We start from the raw sequence: 14,623 nt of genomic DNA, 5'->3' as shown, positions 1-14,623 counted from the left end.
AGGCTGACACTCCCAATGCAGTGCTGAGGGGAGTGCTGCACTGTCGGAGGTCCCATCTTTCAGATGAGACGTTAAACTGAGGCACCATCTGCTATCTCAGGTGGATGTAAAAGGAACCCATGGCACTATTCAATTGATCCCCAACATTTAGAGCCGTCTTGCTATCCCATGACCTGTGCGTTTCAGTACTGTCGCACTCTGGACCAGTATTTCCCTGAAGAGCACTTTCCGCTGCTGTACATGGTGACTGGCTTGTACGCGTTACTATGGAGATTTATATTTGGATCAGCTAAGCATTTATTCTGTTAATTTTTCATGCTGACTGGTAGTGCAGAGTCCTCTGCTAGCTGAAGGTTGTTTTCTCTCCCCAGATTTCTCCTGAGGGTGCTGACTCCTGCAGTACCTCATCCAGGTGTGAGCCCAGAGCCTAGGCAGTGAGAGGCAGCAGGCTAATCGACCTTGGAGGGCATCTCAGGTGAACCCCCAATCTGGCCTTGCATTCTGTGGCAGAGGATCATTGCAACCCTGACAGATTTCTTTTCCCTCCCTCCTCCAGAAGGGACTGAGGCCAATAGTAGTGAATGTGTGCTGGTGGACTGGAGAGCTAACCCAGGTAATTACAGGCCAGGTAGCTTAACATCTGTGGTAGGGAAAATCTTAAAGTCTTTGAATAAGGATGAAATTACCACATATTACATTACATTGTATTACATAGTATTTACTGCACAGAAACAGGCCATTCGGCCCAACTGGTCTATGCCAATGTTTATGCTCCACACGAGCCTCCTCCCGCCCTCTTCATCTCACCCCATCAACATATCCTTCTATCCCTTTCTCCCTCATGTGCTTATCTAGCTTCCCCTTAAATGTATCTATGCTATTCACCTCAACTACTCCTTGTGGTAGCGAATTCCACATTCTAACCATGCTCTGGGCAAAGAAGTTTCTCCTGATTCCCTATTGGATTTATTAGTGACGATCTTATATTTATGGCCCCTAGTTCTGTTCTCCCCTGCATGTGGAAACATATTCACTATATCTACCCTATCAAACACTTTCATAATCTTAAAGACTTCTATTAGGTCACCCCTCAGTCTTCTCTTTTCTAGAGAAAAGAGCCCTAGCCTGTTCAATCTTTCCCAATAAGCACAACCTCTCAGTTCTGGTATCATCCTTGGAAATCTTTTTTGAACATTCTCCAGTGCCTCTATATCCTTTTCATAATATGGAGACAGTGCTCCAAGTATGGTCTAACCAAGGTACTATACAAGTTTAACTTAGCTTCGCTGCTTTTTAATTCTATCCCTCTAGAAATGAACACCAGTGCTTTGTTTGCTTTTTTTAAATGGCCTAATTAACCTGTGTCGCTACTTTTAGTGATTTGTGTATCTGTACCCCTAGATCCTGCCGCTCCTTTACCCCATTTAGATACATATTTTCCAAGGAGTATGTGGCCTCCTTATTCTTCCTACCAAAATCTGCCATCTCACACTTAGCTATTTTGAAGTTTATTTGTCAATTACATGCCCATTCTGCAAGTTTATTAATGTCTTCCTGTATTTTGCTGCAGTCCTCCTCTGCATTAAATAATCCCCCCAATTATGAGACATTTGCAAATTTTGAAATTATATTTCTGATTCCAGAGACCAAATTGTTTATGTAAATGGTGAACAACAGTGGTCCCAGAACCGATCCTTGTGGAATACCACTTCCCACTGTTTGCCAGCCTGAGAAACGACCTTTAACCCCTACTCTCAGCTTTCTGTTTTGTAGCCAGCTTGCTATCCATTCTGCTACTTGTCCCCTGACTCTACATTTTCTGACCATAGTCATGAGTCAACTATGCGGTACCTTATCGAAGGTAGATAAGGATAAAGAGAAAATATTTAGAAGCAGCCAACATGGATTTCAAAAGGGCCAATTGTGATTGACAAACCTCGTAGAATTCTTTGAAGCGGTAAGAGAGGTGACAGATGGGGCAATTGCAGTGGATGCAGTGTAGCTGGAATTTAGGAAAGCCTTTAAATAGGTACCACATGGTTCCAGTTCAATGTGGACTGACTCATACTGGGGTATGGGTCCATGTGTACTGACTCATACTGAGGTACGGTTCCAAGCGTACTGACACATACTGGGGAACGGGTCCACGTGCACTGACTCATACTGGGGTACGGTTCCATGTGTTCAGACTCATACTGAGGTACGGTTAAATGTGTACTGACTCATACTGAGGTACGGTTCCATGTGTACTGACTCATACTGGGGTACGGTTCCATGTGTACTGACTCATACTGGGGTACAGTTCCATGTGTTCAGACTCATACTGAGGTACGGTTCCATGTGTTCAGACTCATACTGAGGTACGGTTCCATGTGTACTGACTCATACTGGGGTACGGTTCCATGTGTACTGACTCATACTGGGGTACAGTTCCATGTATACTGACTCATACTGGGGTACGGTTCCATGTATACTGACTCATACTCGGGTACGGTTCCATGTGTACTGACTCATACTGGGGTACGGTACCATGTATACTGACTCATACTGGGATATGGTTCCATGTGTACTGACTCATACTGGGGTACACTTCCATGTATACTGACTCATACTGAGGTATGGTTCCATGTGTACTGACTCATACTGGGGTACAGTTCCATGTGTACTGACTCATCCTGGGGTACAGTTCCATGTATACTGACTCATACTGGGGTACAGTTCCATGTGTACTGACTCATACTGAGGTATGGTTCCATGTGTACTGACTCATACTGGGGTACAGTTCCATGTGTACTGACTCATCCTGGGGTACAGTTCCATGTATACTGACTCATACTGGGGTACAGTTCCATGTGTACTGACTCATACTGGGGTATGGTTCCATGTGTACTGACTCATACTGGGGTTCAGTTCCATGTGTACTGACTCATACTGGGGTACGGTTCCATGTATACTGACTCATACTGAGGTACGGTTCCATGTGTACTGACTCATGCTGGGGTACGGTTCCATGTGTACTGACTCATGCTGGGGTACAGTTCCATGTATACTGACTCATACTGAGGTACGGTTCCATGTATACTGACTCATACTGGGGTACGGTTCCATGTATACTGACTCATACTGGGGTACAGTTCCATGTGTTCAGACTCATACTGAGGTACGGTTCCATGTGTACTGACTCATACTGATATAAAACGGTTCCATGTGTACTGACTCATTCTGGGGTGCGGTTCCATGTGTATTGACTCATTCTGGGGTACGGGTCCATGTGTACTGACTCATACTGGGGTACGGTTCTATGTGTATTGACTCATACTGGGGAACTGTTCAATGTGTACTGATTCATACTGGGGTACGGTTCCATGTATACTGACTCATACTGGGGTACGGTTCCATGTGTACTGACTCATACTGGGGAACGGTTCCATGTACACTGACTCATACTGGGGTACAGTTCCATGTGTATAGACTCATACTGAGGTACGGTTCCATGTATACTGACTCATACTGGGGTACAGTTCCATGTGTACTGACTCATACTGAGGTACGGTTCCATGTATACTGACTCATACTGAGGTACGGTTCCATGTATACTGACTCACACTGGGGTACAGTTCCATGTGTACTGACTCATACTGGGGTACGTTTCCAAGTAAACTGACTCATACTGGGGTACGGTTCCATGTGTACTGACTCATACTGAGGTACGGTTCCATGTATACTGACTCATTCTGGGGTACAGTTCCATGTATACTGACTCATACTGGGGTACGGTTCCATGTATACGGACTCATACTGGGGTACAGTTCCATGTATACTGACTCATACTGGGGTACAGTTCCATGTGTTCAGACTCATACTGAGGTACAGTTCCATGTGTACTGACTCATACTGGGGTACGGTTCCATGTATACTGACTCATACTGGGGTACAGTTCCATGTATACTGACTCATACTGGGGTACGGTTCCGTGTCTACTGACTCATACTTGGGTACAGTTCCATGTGTACTGACTCATACTGAGGTACGGTTCCATGTGTATTGACTCATTCTGGGGTACGCGTCCATGTGTACTGACTCATACTGGGGTACGGTTCCATGTGTACTGACTCATACTGGGGTACGGTTCCATGTATACTGACTCATACTGGGGTACAGTTCCATGTATACAGACTCATACTGGGGTACAGTTCCATGTGTACTGACTCATACTCGGGTACGGGTCCATGTGTGCTGACTCATACTGGGGTACGGTTCCATGTGTACTGACTCATACTGGGGTACGGTTCCATGTGTACTGACTCATACTGGGGTACGGTTCCGTGTGTTCAGACTCATCCTGGGGTACGGGTCCATGTGTTCAGACTCATCCTGGGGTACGGTTCCATGTGTATTGACTCATACTGGGGAACTGTTCAATGTGTACTGATTCATACTGGGATACGGTTCCATGTGTACTGACTCATACTGGGGTACGGTTCCATGTATACTGACTCATACTGAGGTACAGTTCCATGTGTACTGACTCATACTGGGGTACGGTTCCATGTATACTGACTCATACTGGCGTATAGTTCCATGTATACTGACTCATACTGGGGTACATTTCCATGTGTACTGACTCATACTGGGGTACAGTTCCAAGTATACTGACTCATACTGGGGTACAGTTCCATGTGTACTGACTAATACTGGGGTACGGTTCCATGTATACTGACTCATACTGAGGTACGGTTCCATGTGTATTGACTCATACTGAGATACGGTTCCATGTGTACTGACTCATACTGGGGTACGGTTCCATGTATACTGACTCATACTGAGGTACAGTTCCATGTGTACTGACTCATACTGGGGTACGGTTCCATGTATACTGACTCATACTGGCGTATAGTTCCATGTATACTGACTCATACTGGGGTACATTTCCATGTGTACTGACTCATACTGGGGTACAGTTCCAAGTATACTGACTCATACTGGGGTACAGTTCCATGTGTACTGACTAATACTGGGGTACGGTTCCATGTATACTGACTCATACTGAGGTACGGTTCCATGTGTATTGACTCATACTGAGATACGGTTCCATGTGTACTGACTCATACTGGGGTACGGTTCCATGTATACTGACTCATACTGGCGTACTGTTCCATGTATACTGACTCATACTGGGGTACAGTTCCATGTGTACTGACTCATACTGGGGTACGTTTCCATGTATACTGACTCATACTGAGGTACGGTTCCATGTGTATTGACTCATACTGGGGTACGGTTCCATGTATACTGACTCATACTGGGGTACGGTTCCATGTGTACTGACTCATACTGGGGTACGGTTCCATGTATACTGACTCATACTGGGGTACAGTTCCATGTGTACTGACTAATACTGGGGTAGAGTTCCATGTATACTGACTCATACTGAGGTACGGTTCCATGTGTATTGACTCATACTGAGATACGGTTCCATGTGTACTGACTCATACTGGGGTACGGTTCCATGTATACTGACTCATACTGGGGTACGGTTCCATGTGTACTGACTCATACTGGCGTACTGTTCCATGTATACTGACTCATACTGGGGTGCAGTTCCATGTGTACTGACTCATACTGGGGTACGTTTCCATGTATACTGACTCATACTGGGGTACGGTTCCATGTGTACTGACTCATACTGGGGTACGGTTCCATGTATACTGACTCATACTGGGGTACAGTTCCATGTGTACTGACTAATACTGGGGTAGAGTTCCATGTATACTGACTCATACTGGGGTACGGTTCCATGTGTACTGACTCATACTGGGGTGCGGTTCCATGTATACCTCCTCATACTGAGGTACAGTTCCTTGCATACTGACTCATACTGGGGTACGGTTCCATGTATACTGACTCATATTGGGTACGGTTCCATGTATATTGACGCATACTGAGGTACAGTTCCATGTGTACTGACTCATACTGGGGTACGGTTCCATGTGTACTGACTCATACTGGGGTACGGTTCCATGTATACTGACTCATACTGAGGTACGGTTCCATGTGTACTGACTCATATTGAGGTACGGTTCCATGTGTACTGACTCATACAGTGGTACAGTTCCATGTATACTGACTCATACTGGGGTACAGTGCCATATATACTGACTCATACTGAGGTATAGTTCCATGTATACTGACTTATACTGTGGTACAGTTCCATGCGTACTGACTCATACTGGGGTACAGTTCAATGTATACTGACTCATACTGCGATACGGTTCCATGTATGCTGACTTATACTGGGGTAGAGTTTCATGTATACTGACTCATACTGGGTTACGGTTCCATGTGTACTGACTCATACTGGGGTACGGTTCCATGTATACTGACTCATACTGAGGTACGGTTCCATGTGTACTGACTCATACTGGGGTACGGTTCCATGTGTACTGACTCATACTGCGATACGGTTCCATGTGTACTGACTCATACTGGGGTACGGTTCAATGTGTACTGACTCATACTGCGAGACGGTTCCATGTGTACTGACTCATACTTGGGTACGGTTCAATGTGTACTGACTCATACTGGGGTACAGTTCCATGTGTACTGACTCATATTGGGGTACGGTTCCATGTATACTGACTCATACTGGTGTACAGTTCCATGTATACTGACCCATACTGGGGTACAGTTCCATGTATACTGACTCATACTGGGGTACGGTTCCATGTGTACTGACTCATACTGGTAGATGGATCATGACATCTAACTGTTTCTTAAATGATTCCTGGGTTTGCACTTCTACCTGGGTCTCCATTCTAAGTGTTGTGAAGAAGCGCTTTTACTAGTTTGAAACTGTGACTCTTGTCCTCCTCTCTGAGCCACTGCGGACTACAGGTTTGCTCTTGTCGTATTGTCTGATAATTCCTTGGTGAACATCAAATACAGTACAATGCATAATTTTCTGCCCGTGGAATCAGATCTCAGCACCTTTAGGAAGAGTAGGGGAGAAATTGGGGAATAAAAAATCTGGAAAAAATATAGATGACTTCTTTCTGCTTCTTGTTCAGACGATTTATTATCCAATTTATAATTTCCTCCCAGCTATAAGTCTCCTGTGAAAGCTGTTTCCTGAAGTTGAGATATATAATACCAAGCACATTAATGTCCGCCATTGACTCAGACACATTCTGAAAGTAAATTTGTACGGCATGGCCTGTCCCCTGAGCCCTCGCCGGTTGTGATTTGCTGACTTTACTTTCGCTGGATACTCTTGAATTACACTGCAGTCATTTTCTCTGACTGCAGATATCCAGGCTGCTTGGTCTGTGCTGCTGACAGTGTAATATTGGCATGTTATCATTTTTCCAGTTGTTGTATCCCAGCCTGGCAAAAAATCTGCCAATGTTCCCCTTATTTATAGTCTGTTTAAAATTTATTTTTTACAATTTTCTCCCCTCCTCTCCTGAAGTCTGAAGGGGTACAGCTCAACTGACATCACTCAGCCAAGTGGCTATTTTGCAAGTGTGAGCCTTTAAGTGAGTGTCAACAGGGTAGTTAGCTCCTGGGGCATCACAGTAAGGCCCAGTCTATCCTCACCCAGTGCTCTCACACACTCACTGCAGGGTTGAATGGAAAGCAATGCTGACCCTCTGGATCCAGTAATGCTGAAGTCAACTCCACTCCAGCCCACTGCTCCCACTCTGGCCGAGATCAGCTAACACAGCACGGATCAAAGATCAAACCTTGCTATGTGTGGCTCATCATAACGCAAGGCAATGCATTCAACCACCGAGCCTACAGGGGATGTGCCCGTTTCATTACTAAGCACTATCTTGACCAAGCTGTCACTTGCCAATTAGGAGACAGGATCAGGAGCAGTCCTGAGGTTTCACCCGTGGCTCAGTGTATATCACTCTTGCCTTGAAGTCAGAAGGTTGTGGGTTCAAGTCCCACTTGAGCAAATTGAGCACATAATTCAGGCTGACACTCTAGTGCAGTACTGAGGGGGTGCTGCATTGTTCAACGTGCCATCTTTCAGATGAGATGCTAAATCAAGGCCCGGCCTGCCCTCTCAGTAGGGAATTTTCCTGGTTTCCTGACCAATATTTATCCCTCAACCAACACCACTAAAACAAATTATCTGGTTATCACCACAATGCTGTTTCTGGGATCTTGCTGTGCCCAAATTGGCTGCTGTGTTTCCTACATTACAACAGTGACTACATTTCAGAAGTACTTCATTGGCTGTAAAGCGCTTTGGGACAGCCTGAGGTTGAGAAAGGCGCTATAGAAATGCACATCTTTCTTTCACAGTCAAAACCAATCCAAAGGAAATCAGTTGAAAATTTAGCCATTCAATAAGTTGTCTTATGCTGAACCTCTTTTATCCATGGGCCCCCCCAGCCCCATTCTTCAATTCGCTGTCTATTAAGAACATTCCAGAAGAAATTATTATTTCACCACCAAATTTTTTTTTGCTTCTAATTTTCTTCTAGGTTACCTTTCAGCATTTCTTTATTTTACTTTGATTTCTAATTTACTTCCTTCTCCACTTCCTAAATCATTATAAAACATTCCTTTCCTTCCATGTGACTTTCAGGCTGCCAATTAACCAGATGAGTTCAAGGTCAACACAATGGAGTATATTTTCCCCTTCATAAAAGAGCAGATGTAGGGTAAAATGGACAACAGTAGGAAAATATCCCTAAATATCCTCCTGCAGCCCTCTGGTACGTGTCTTTTTTAACTTATTCATTCACGGAATGTGGGCGTCAATGGCAAGGCCAGCCTTTATTGCCCATCCCTAATTGTCCTTAAGAAGGTGGTGGTGAGCTGCCTTCTTGCACCGCTGCAGTCCCTGTGGTGAAGGTACTCCCACAGTGCTGTTGGGGAGGGAGTTCCAGGATTTTGACCCAGCGACGATGAAGGATCGGCGATATACTTCCAAGTCAGGATGGTGTGTGACTTGGAGCAGAACTTGGAGGTGGTGGTGTTCCCATGCGCCTGCTGCCCTTGTCCTTCTAGGTGGTGGAGGTCGTGGGTTTGGGAGGTGCTGTTGAAGAAGGCTTGACGAGTTGCTGCAATGCATTTTGTAGATGGTACACACTGCAGCCAGTGCGCCAGTGGTGGAGGGAGTGAATGTTTAAGGTGGTGGATGGGGTGCCGATCAAGCGGGCTGCTTTGTCCTGGATGGTGTTGAGCTTCTTGAGTGTTGTTGGAACTGCACTCATCCAGGCAAGTGGTGAGTATTCCATCATTACCTAAGGAAGGATATACTTGCCATAGAGGGAGTGCAACGAAGGTTCACGAGATTGATTCCTGGGATGGCGAGACTGTTGTATGAGAAGAGATTGAGTAAACTAGGCCTGTATTCTCTTGAATTCAGAAGAATGAGAGGGGATCTCATTAAAGCATACAAAATTATTACAGGGCTTGATAGGGTGGATGCTGGGAGAATGTCTCCCTTGGCTGGGAGTCTAGAACCAGGGGCCACAGCCTCAGGATAAAGGGTAGGCCATTCAGGACTGAGATGAGAAGAAATTTCTTCACACAGAGGGTAATCTTTGGAATTCTCTACCCCAGAGGGCTGTGAAGGCTCAATCACTGGATATATTCAAAACAGAAGTCGATAGATTTCTGACTTGTAAGGGCATCAAGTGATATGGCGATAGGACTGGTGAATGTAGTTGAGGCAGAAGATCAGCCATGATCTCACTGAATGGCGGAGCAGGCTCGAAGGGCCGAATGGCCTACTCCTGCTCCTATTTCTTATGTTCTTATCACTCTCCTGACTTGTGCCTTGTAGATGGTAGAAAGGCTTTGGGGAGTCAGGAGGTGAGTCATTCACCGCAGAATACCTAGCCTCTGACCAGCTCTTGTAGCCACAGTATTTATGTGGCTGGTCCAGTTAAGTTTCTGGTCAATGATGACCCCCAGGATGTTGATGGTGGGGAATGCGACGATGGTAATGTCATTGAATGTCAAGGGGTGGTGGTAAGACTCTCGCTTGTTGGAGATGGTCATTGCCTGGTATTTGTGTGGCATGAATGTTACCTGCCACTTATCAGCCCAAACTTGAGTGTAGTCACTCTAAAATGAACTTGAAACTGTCGGTATTTTTATTTCAATTTATCTTCCTAAATTCTTCCTCATGCTTTGAGAACCATTCTCTGATATAAACGTATGAAAATAGTAGACAGGAAAGATCTGCTGATCCATCCAGTTGCGATGTCTTGTCAAAATACAGACACTCGTCACCCCACCCAGAGCCATGTGATCTCCTGGGAGAGGCAATAAACAGACAGAAACACAGGTCAATTAGAGAGAAGGAAACCGGAAAATTCCTCTCCAACACCGCCCCCCCACCGCCAGGCGCTCAAAACTAGTCCAGGAAATGACATCGGCTCTGATTTACGTGACAGAATGCCTACCTCTTGTACATGGTGATCTCCTCCCCAGCCAGAAACAGGTCCAGCTGTCGCTTGAGGCAATTCAGCGAATCAGTGTTCACTGCATGAGCCAGCAGCCTGTTCCACAGGTCCACCACTCCCCAGGCTTAATGGGCAATTGCACCAGCCAGTATGATACAGACTCCTTGGAGGGTCGAGTTCCAGGCCACCAGCTTCCCCAGTGGTCAGGCACTGAGTGCTGGCAGGTGACTGGATTGTTGGGGATGGGAGTGCGAGGGCATTATAGCAAAACCTGATCTTATCCTCACCCAACATCTACTTTCCAGTAGAGGGCACTGGATCTCAAACAAGAATGGGAAACCTGGTCAATTTTTATCCCTCCTGACCCCAGGTTTGTTAACGCCAACTTTAGCCCCAATGCTGGCCCAGGTTACATCAGCAAATTGAGCGCAGACTCGGGACTAAGTCTGGGACCGCCCTCATCTGTAGAACACTGGGCAGCGTACTTGCGCAGTGAGCCATCGGGCTCTCTGTCCTTAGTGCTTTTATTATCAGTGTTTTACTCCCTCTTAGGTTTAGTGGTCACTCTCGCCTCTGAGTCAGAAGGTTGTGTATTCAAGCCCCACTCTAAAGACTTGAACCCATAATTCAGGCTGACACTCCAGCACAGTACTGAGGGAGTGCTGCACTGTCGGAGGTGCTGCCTTTTGGATGAGACGTTAAACCGAGGCCTCATCTTCCCTCTCAGGTGGATGTAAAAGATCCCACGGCACTGGTTCAATGAAGAGCGGGGGAGTTCTCCCCGGTGACCTGGCCAATATTTATCCCTCAACCAACGTCACTGAAACAGATGATCTGGTCATTATCACATTGCTGTTTGTGGGAGCTTGCTGTGCACAGATTGGCTGCCGCCTTTCCCACATTACGACAGTGACTACACTTCAAAAGTACTTCATTGGCTGTAAAGCGCTTTGGGACGTCCTGAGGCCGTGAAAGGCGCTATATAAATGCAAGTTCTTTCTTTCTTGATGAGACTATGAAAGCTGCACAGAGACAGCCCAGCTCACTCGGTCTCAGGGAGCTGTCACACTAATTACAGGAAAAACTGTGGGAAGCGCCGAGTGAGCTCAGCGTGAGAGAAATATGTTCATCCTGGAAAAAGGAAAACTGTGACATCTGACCATCACAGAAATCTACAGAGAAAATCTAAATGAAAGGTGGTTAGCGAGAGATGCGTTTGGTGTTCATTGCTACTTCCAGCCTCAAATCAAAGTGAGATCTACATCAACCCTTTGTGACCCACCTCCCTCCTTATGGTTATCACATCAGCTGAAGGCTGGGCTCTGGTGACTCACCATGTGGAGGATCAGTATTCGTGCTGTCTGCAGTACATCGGAGGTGACAACCTGCAACAAAGAGATAAGACATTGTTTAGGATACTTGCTGCAACGCATCTGTCTCAACTTTGTTTCCCGCCTATGCACTTCCCATCTCTTCTGAAGGTGCTGGCTAATGCTGTGGTACTGTTTCACGGGTATCAATGTCTCTCCAGAGCTCGTGCGAATTGTCACTCTTCTTGTGCGAGACTAGATTGTGAGTGTCACCAGAATCTGCTGTTTGGGGGCGGGGGGGGGGACATCACATTCAAGTCTGAACCTGTCCACGCTTCACATCTACACAAGTGAAATGTCCAGCAGGGGTAACTGCATAGTGATTAGCAGTGGGAACCTGGGCTAATTTTTTCCCTCTGATCTCAGGTGTAAGGAATTAGCAATTATGTTTTTAACTGTTAACAAAACACAGGTCAGATAATTAGTTGGCTTCAAAATTCAACTCTTTTCAAATTGAACATTATGATGTTTCTCTCTAACCCCAGTAGCTTGCTTTAATTCTTACATCAAGCTTAATATGCCATTTAAAGTTTACAGAACACAAAACAAAAGCTACAAGTGTGTAATCAAAGCATTGTCATTTTTCTCTCATACAATGGCAACCTGTTATATACTATGCATTTTATCTTATAAAGCTTCCTCTTTCAAAATTATTTAAAGAAAAGCTAATGCGTAGAAACTGTTAGAAACCAAGGAGTAATATTCCATCAGTACAGCTGACTGAACAGTGCTGATGCATCATGGCATCATCAAGTACACTGCACATACTCAGACTGCACAATCCAAACTCGGCTCAGAATCACAGTTCTGGGCAAAAATATTAAGTCTAAGCCCAGGCTTTTGGAAAAGCTGAGGCCTTCAAGCAAAAACCCTAATAAAAGCATTGAAAGATATAAAAGACAATTCTGTGGACAAATTTAATAATGTTATTGTGAAATATCTATTTTTCAATTTTATTTAAACCTGTATCTGGACATTAGAAATTTCATTTACTGGCAAATGTCAGATCAAAAGAAAATTCAAAAAGTATTTTGAGCAATTTGTGGGAAGCCAGTGTGTTTGTAGTCATTCTCGGGATGTGGGCATCGCTGGCAAGGCCGGCATTTATTGCCCATCACGAGCTGCCCTTGAGAAGGTGGTGGTGAGCTGCCTTCTTGCATTGTAATGGTTTGATACGACTGAGTGGGTTGCTATATAGTACTAACGCTTTTCCCATTTATTCATTCTCGGGATGTGGGCGTCGCTGGCAAGGCCAGCATTTATTTACCTTGAGAAGGTGGCAGCGGTTTGATACGATAGAGTGGCTTGCGAGGCCACTTCAGAAGACGTTGGTTTGAGACTGGAGTCACATATAGGCCCAGACCGGGCAGGTTTCCTTCCAGAAAGGACATTAGTGAACCAGCTGGGTTTTTAACGACAATCAGACAGCTTCATGGTCACTTTTACTGCTACCAGTTATTTATTTCCAGATTTTGGTTTCTAAAACCTAATCCAAAATCTCAGACTGCCATGGCGGGATCCAAACTCATGTTCTCTGGGTTATTCGTCCAGGCCTCTGGATTACTAGTCCAGTAACAACCACTACATTGCCGTCAATCAAAAACAAAATACTGCAGATGCTGGAAATCTGAAATAAAATCAGAAAATGCTCAGCAGGTCAGGCAACCCCTGTGGAGAGAGGAACAGAGTTAATGTTTCAGGTCCAGTTCTGCTGAAAGGTCATTGACCTATAACGTTAACTGTTGCTCTCTCCACAGGTGGTGCCTGACCTGCTGAGTGTTTCCAGCATTTTCTGAATTGCCTATTGGATTTATTAGTGACAATCTTATATTTATGGCCCTAGCTTTGGACTCCCCAAAAGTGGAAACAGCCTCTCTACGTCTACCCTGTCGACCCCCTTCATAATTTTTAAAGACCTTTATTAGGTCACCTCTCAGTCTTCTCTTTCCTGATAGTTACAACCTCTCAGTTCTGGTATCATCATTGGAAATCTTTTTTGCACCTTCACCAGTGCCTCTATATCATATTGATGTCAGAAAGCAGGGCACCGAGGAGGGGAAAGCTGGGGATCAGGAGCTGGGACTGAAGGTAATGGACTTCATGAACAAGATGAGTTCAAGAAGAGGTGGAGGGAAACGTACAGAATATGGAGGAGGTGGAGGCTCGGGTGGGAGTGAGTGGGGGCAGCTAAGTAGGTGGCCTCAATTTTGGACAAGAAGCCCATGAGTTGCATTTGGGAGTAAGTTTTAAGAATGCGCGTTCTAACTGTGGTGCCTCACCCGCTGGGTGCGCAGGTCAGGAATTTGCGTGCATGCTTCCCTCAATTTTCCATCCATTAATTAATGCAATGAGAAAACAGGCATTTGTAAAATTTACCCTTTAATGTCCAAGCTGAGGATAGAGGTTGGAGGGGAAGGTTTGTGGTGAGGAAGAGTTTGGAGTTGTTCCTGACCTCGAGGATCATCCTTCAAACACCCATGAAGGTTTTGCAGTGGAAAGGGGTAGAGCTGGAGATGGGCAAGCCAGATCTCGTGGTAGATAGCCAAGTTGGTAGCTCACCATGGGAATTAAGTCAGAGCTACTTATAACCAGAACCTAAACTGAGAGATGGGATCAATCTGTGAGTAACTCACTTCAAGGCATCTATTACTCTATTTTCTGTTTTGTTAAACTCAGCAGCTTCTGTTCATTTCCTTATTCCATTACTTTATTAAAAATAAATTACAGTTGATTAAACTCAAGACTGCATTTGGTGCTGAATCTCAATATAATGTGTTGAGCTATGGTGGCATCCAATTCTGTTTGATTACTGCTATTAAATAT

At 45.1% G+C, this 14,623-nt stretch overlaps 1 protein-coding gene across 1 annotated transcript in view; it reads right to left on the bottom strand.

Annotated features, from left to right (window-relative positions):
* fcsk (fucose kinase) overlaps positions 1 to 12,012 on the bottom strand; it is a 163,830-nt gene extending 151,818 nt beyond the window's left edge. Inside the window, exon 1 of the mRNA XM_085990959.1 lies at positions 11,765 to 12,012. Within this exon, the coding sequence (XP_085847085.1) occupies positions 11,765 to 11,863 (99 nt within the window). The 5' untranslated portion in view covers positions 11,864 to 12,012. The remainder of the gene's footprint in view (positions 1 to 11,764) is intronic.
* Positions 12,013 to 14,623: the final 2,611 nt, after the last annotated feature.

The sequence above is a fragment of the Somniosus microcephalus genome, chromosome 6 (assembly GCF_052327205.1).
Source record: "Somniosus microcephalus isolate GS21.2 chromosome 6, FLI_Smic_1.0, whole genome shotgun sequence".
Taxonomy (NCBI): Eukaryota; Metazoa; Chordata; class Chondrichthyes; order Squaliformes; family Somniosidae; genus Somniosus; species Somniosus microcephalus.
This window is presented reverse-complemented; position numbering and strand designations above follow the sequence as displayed.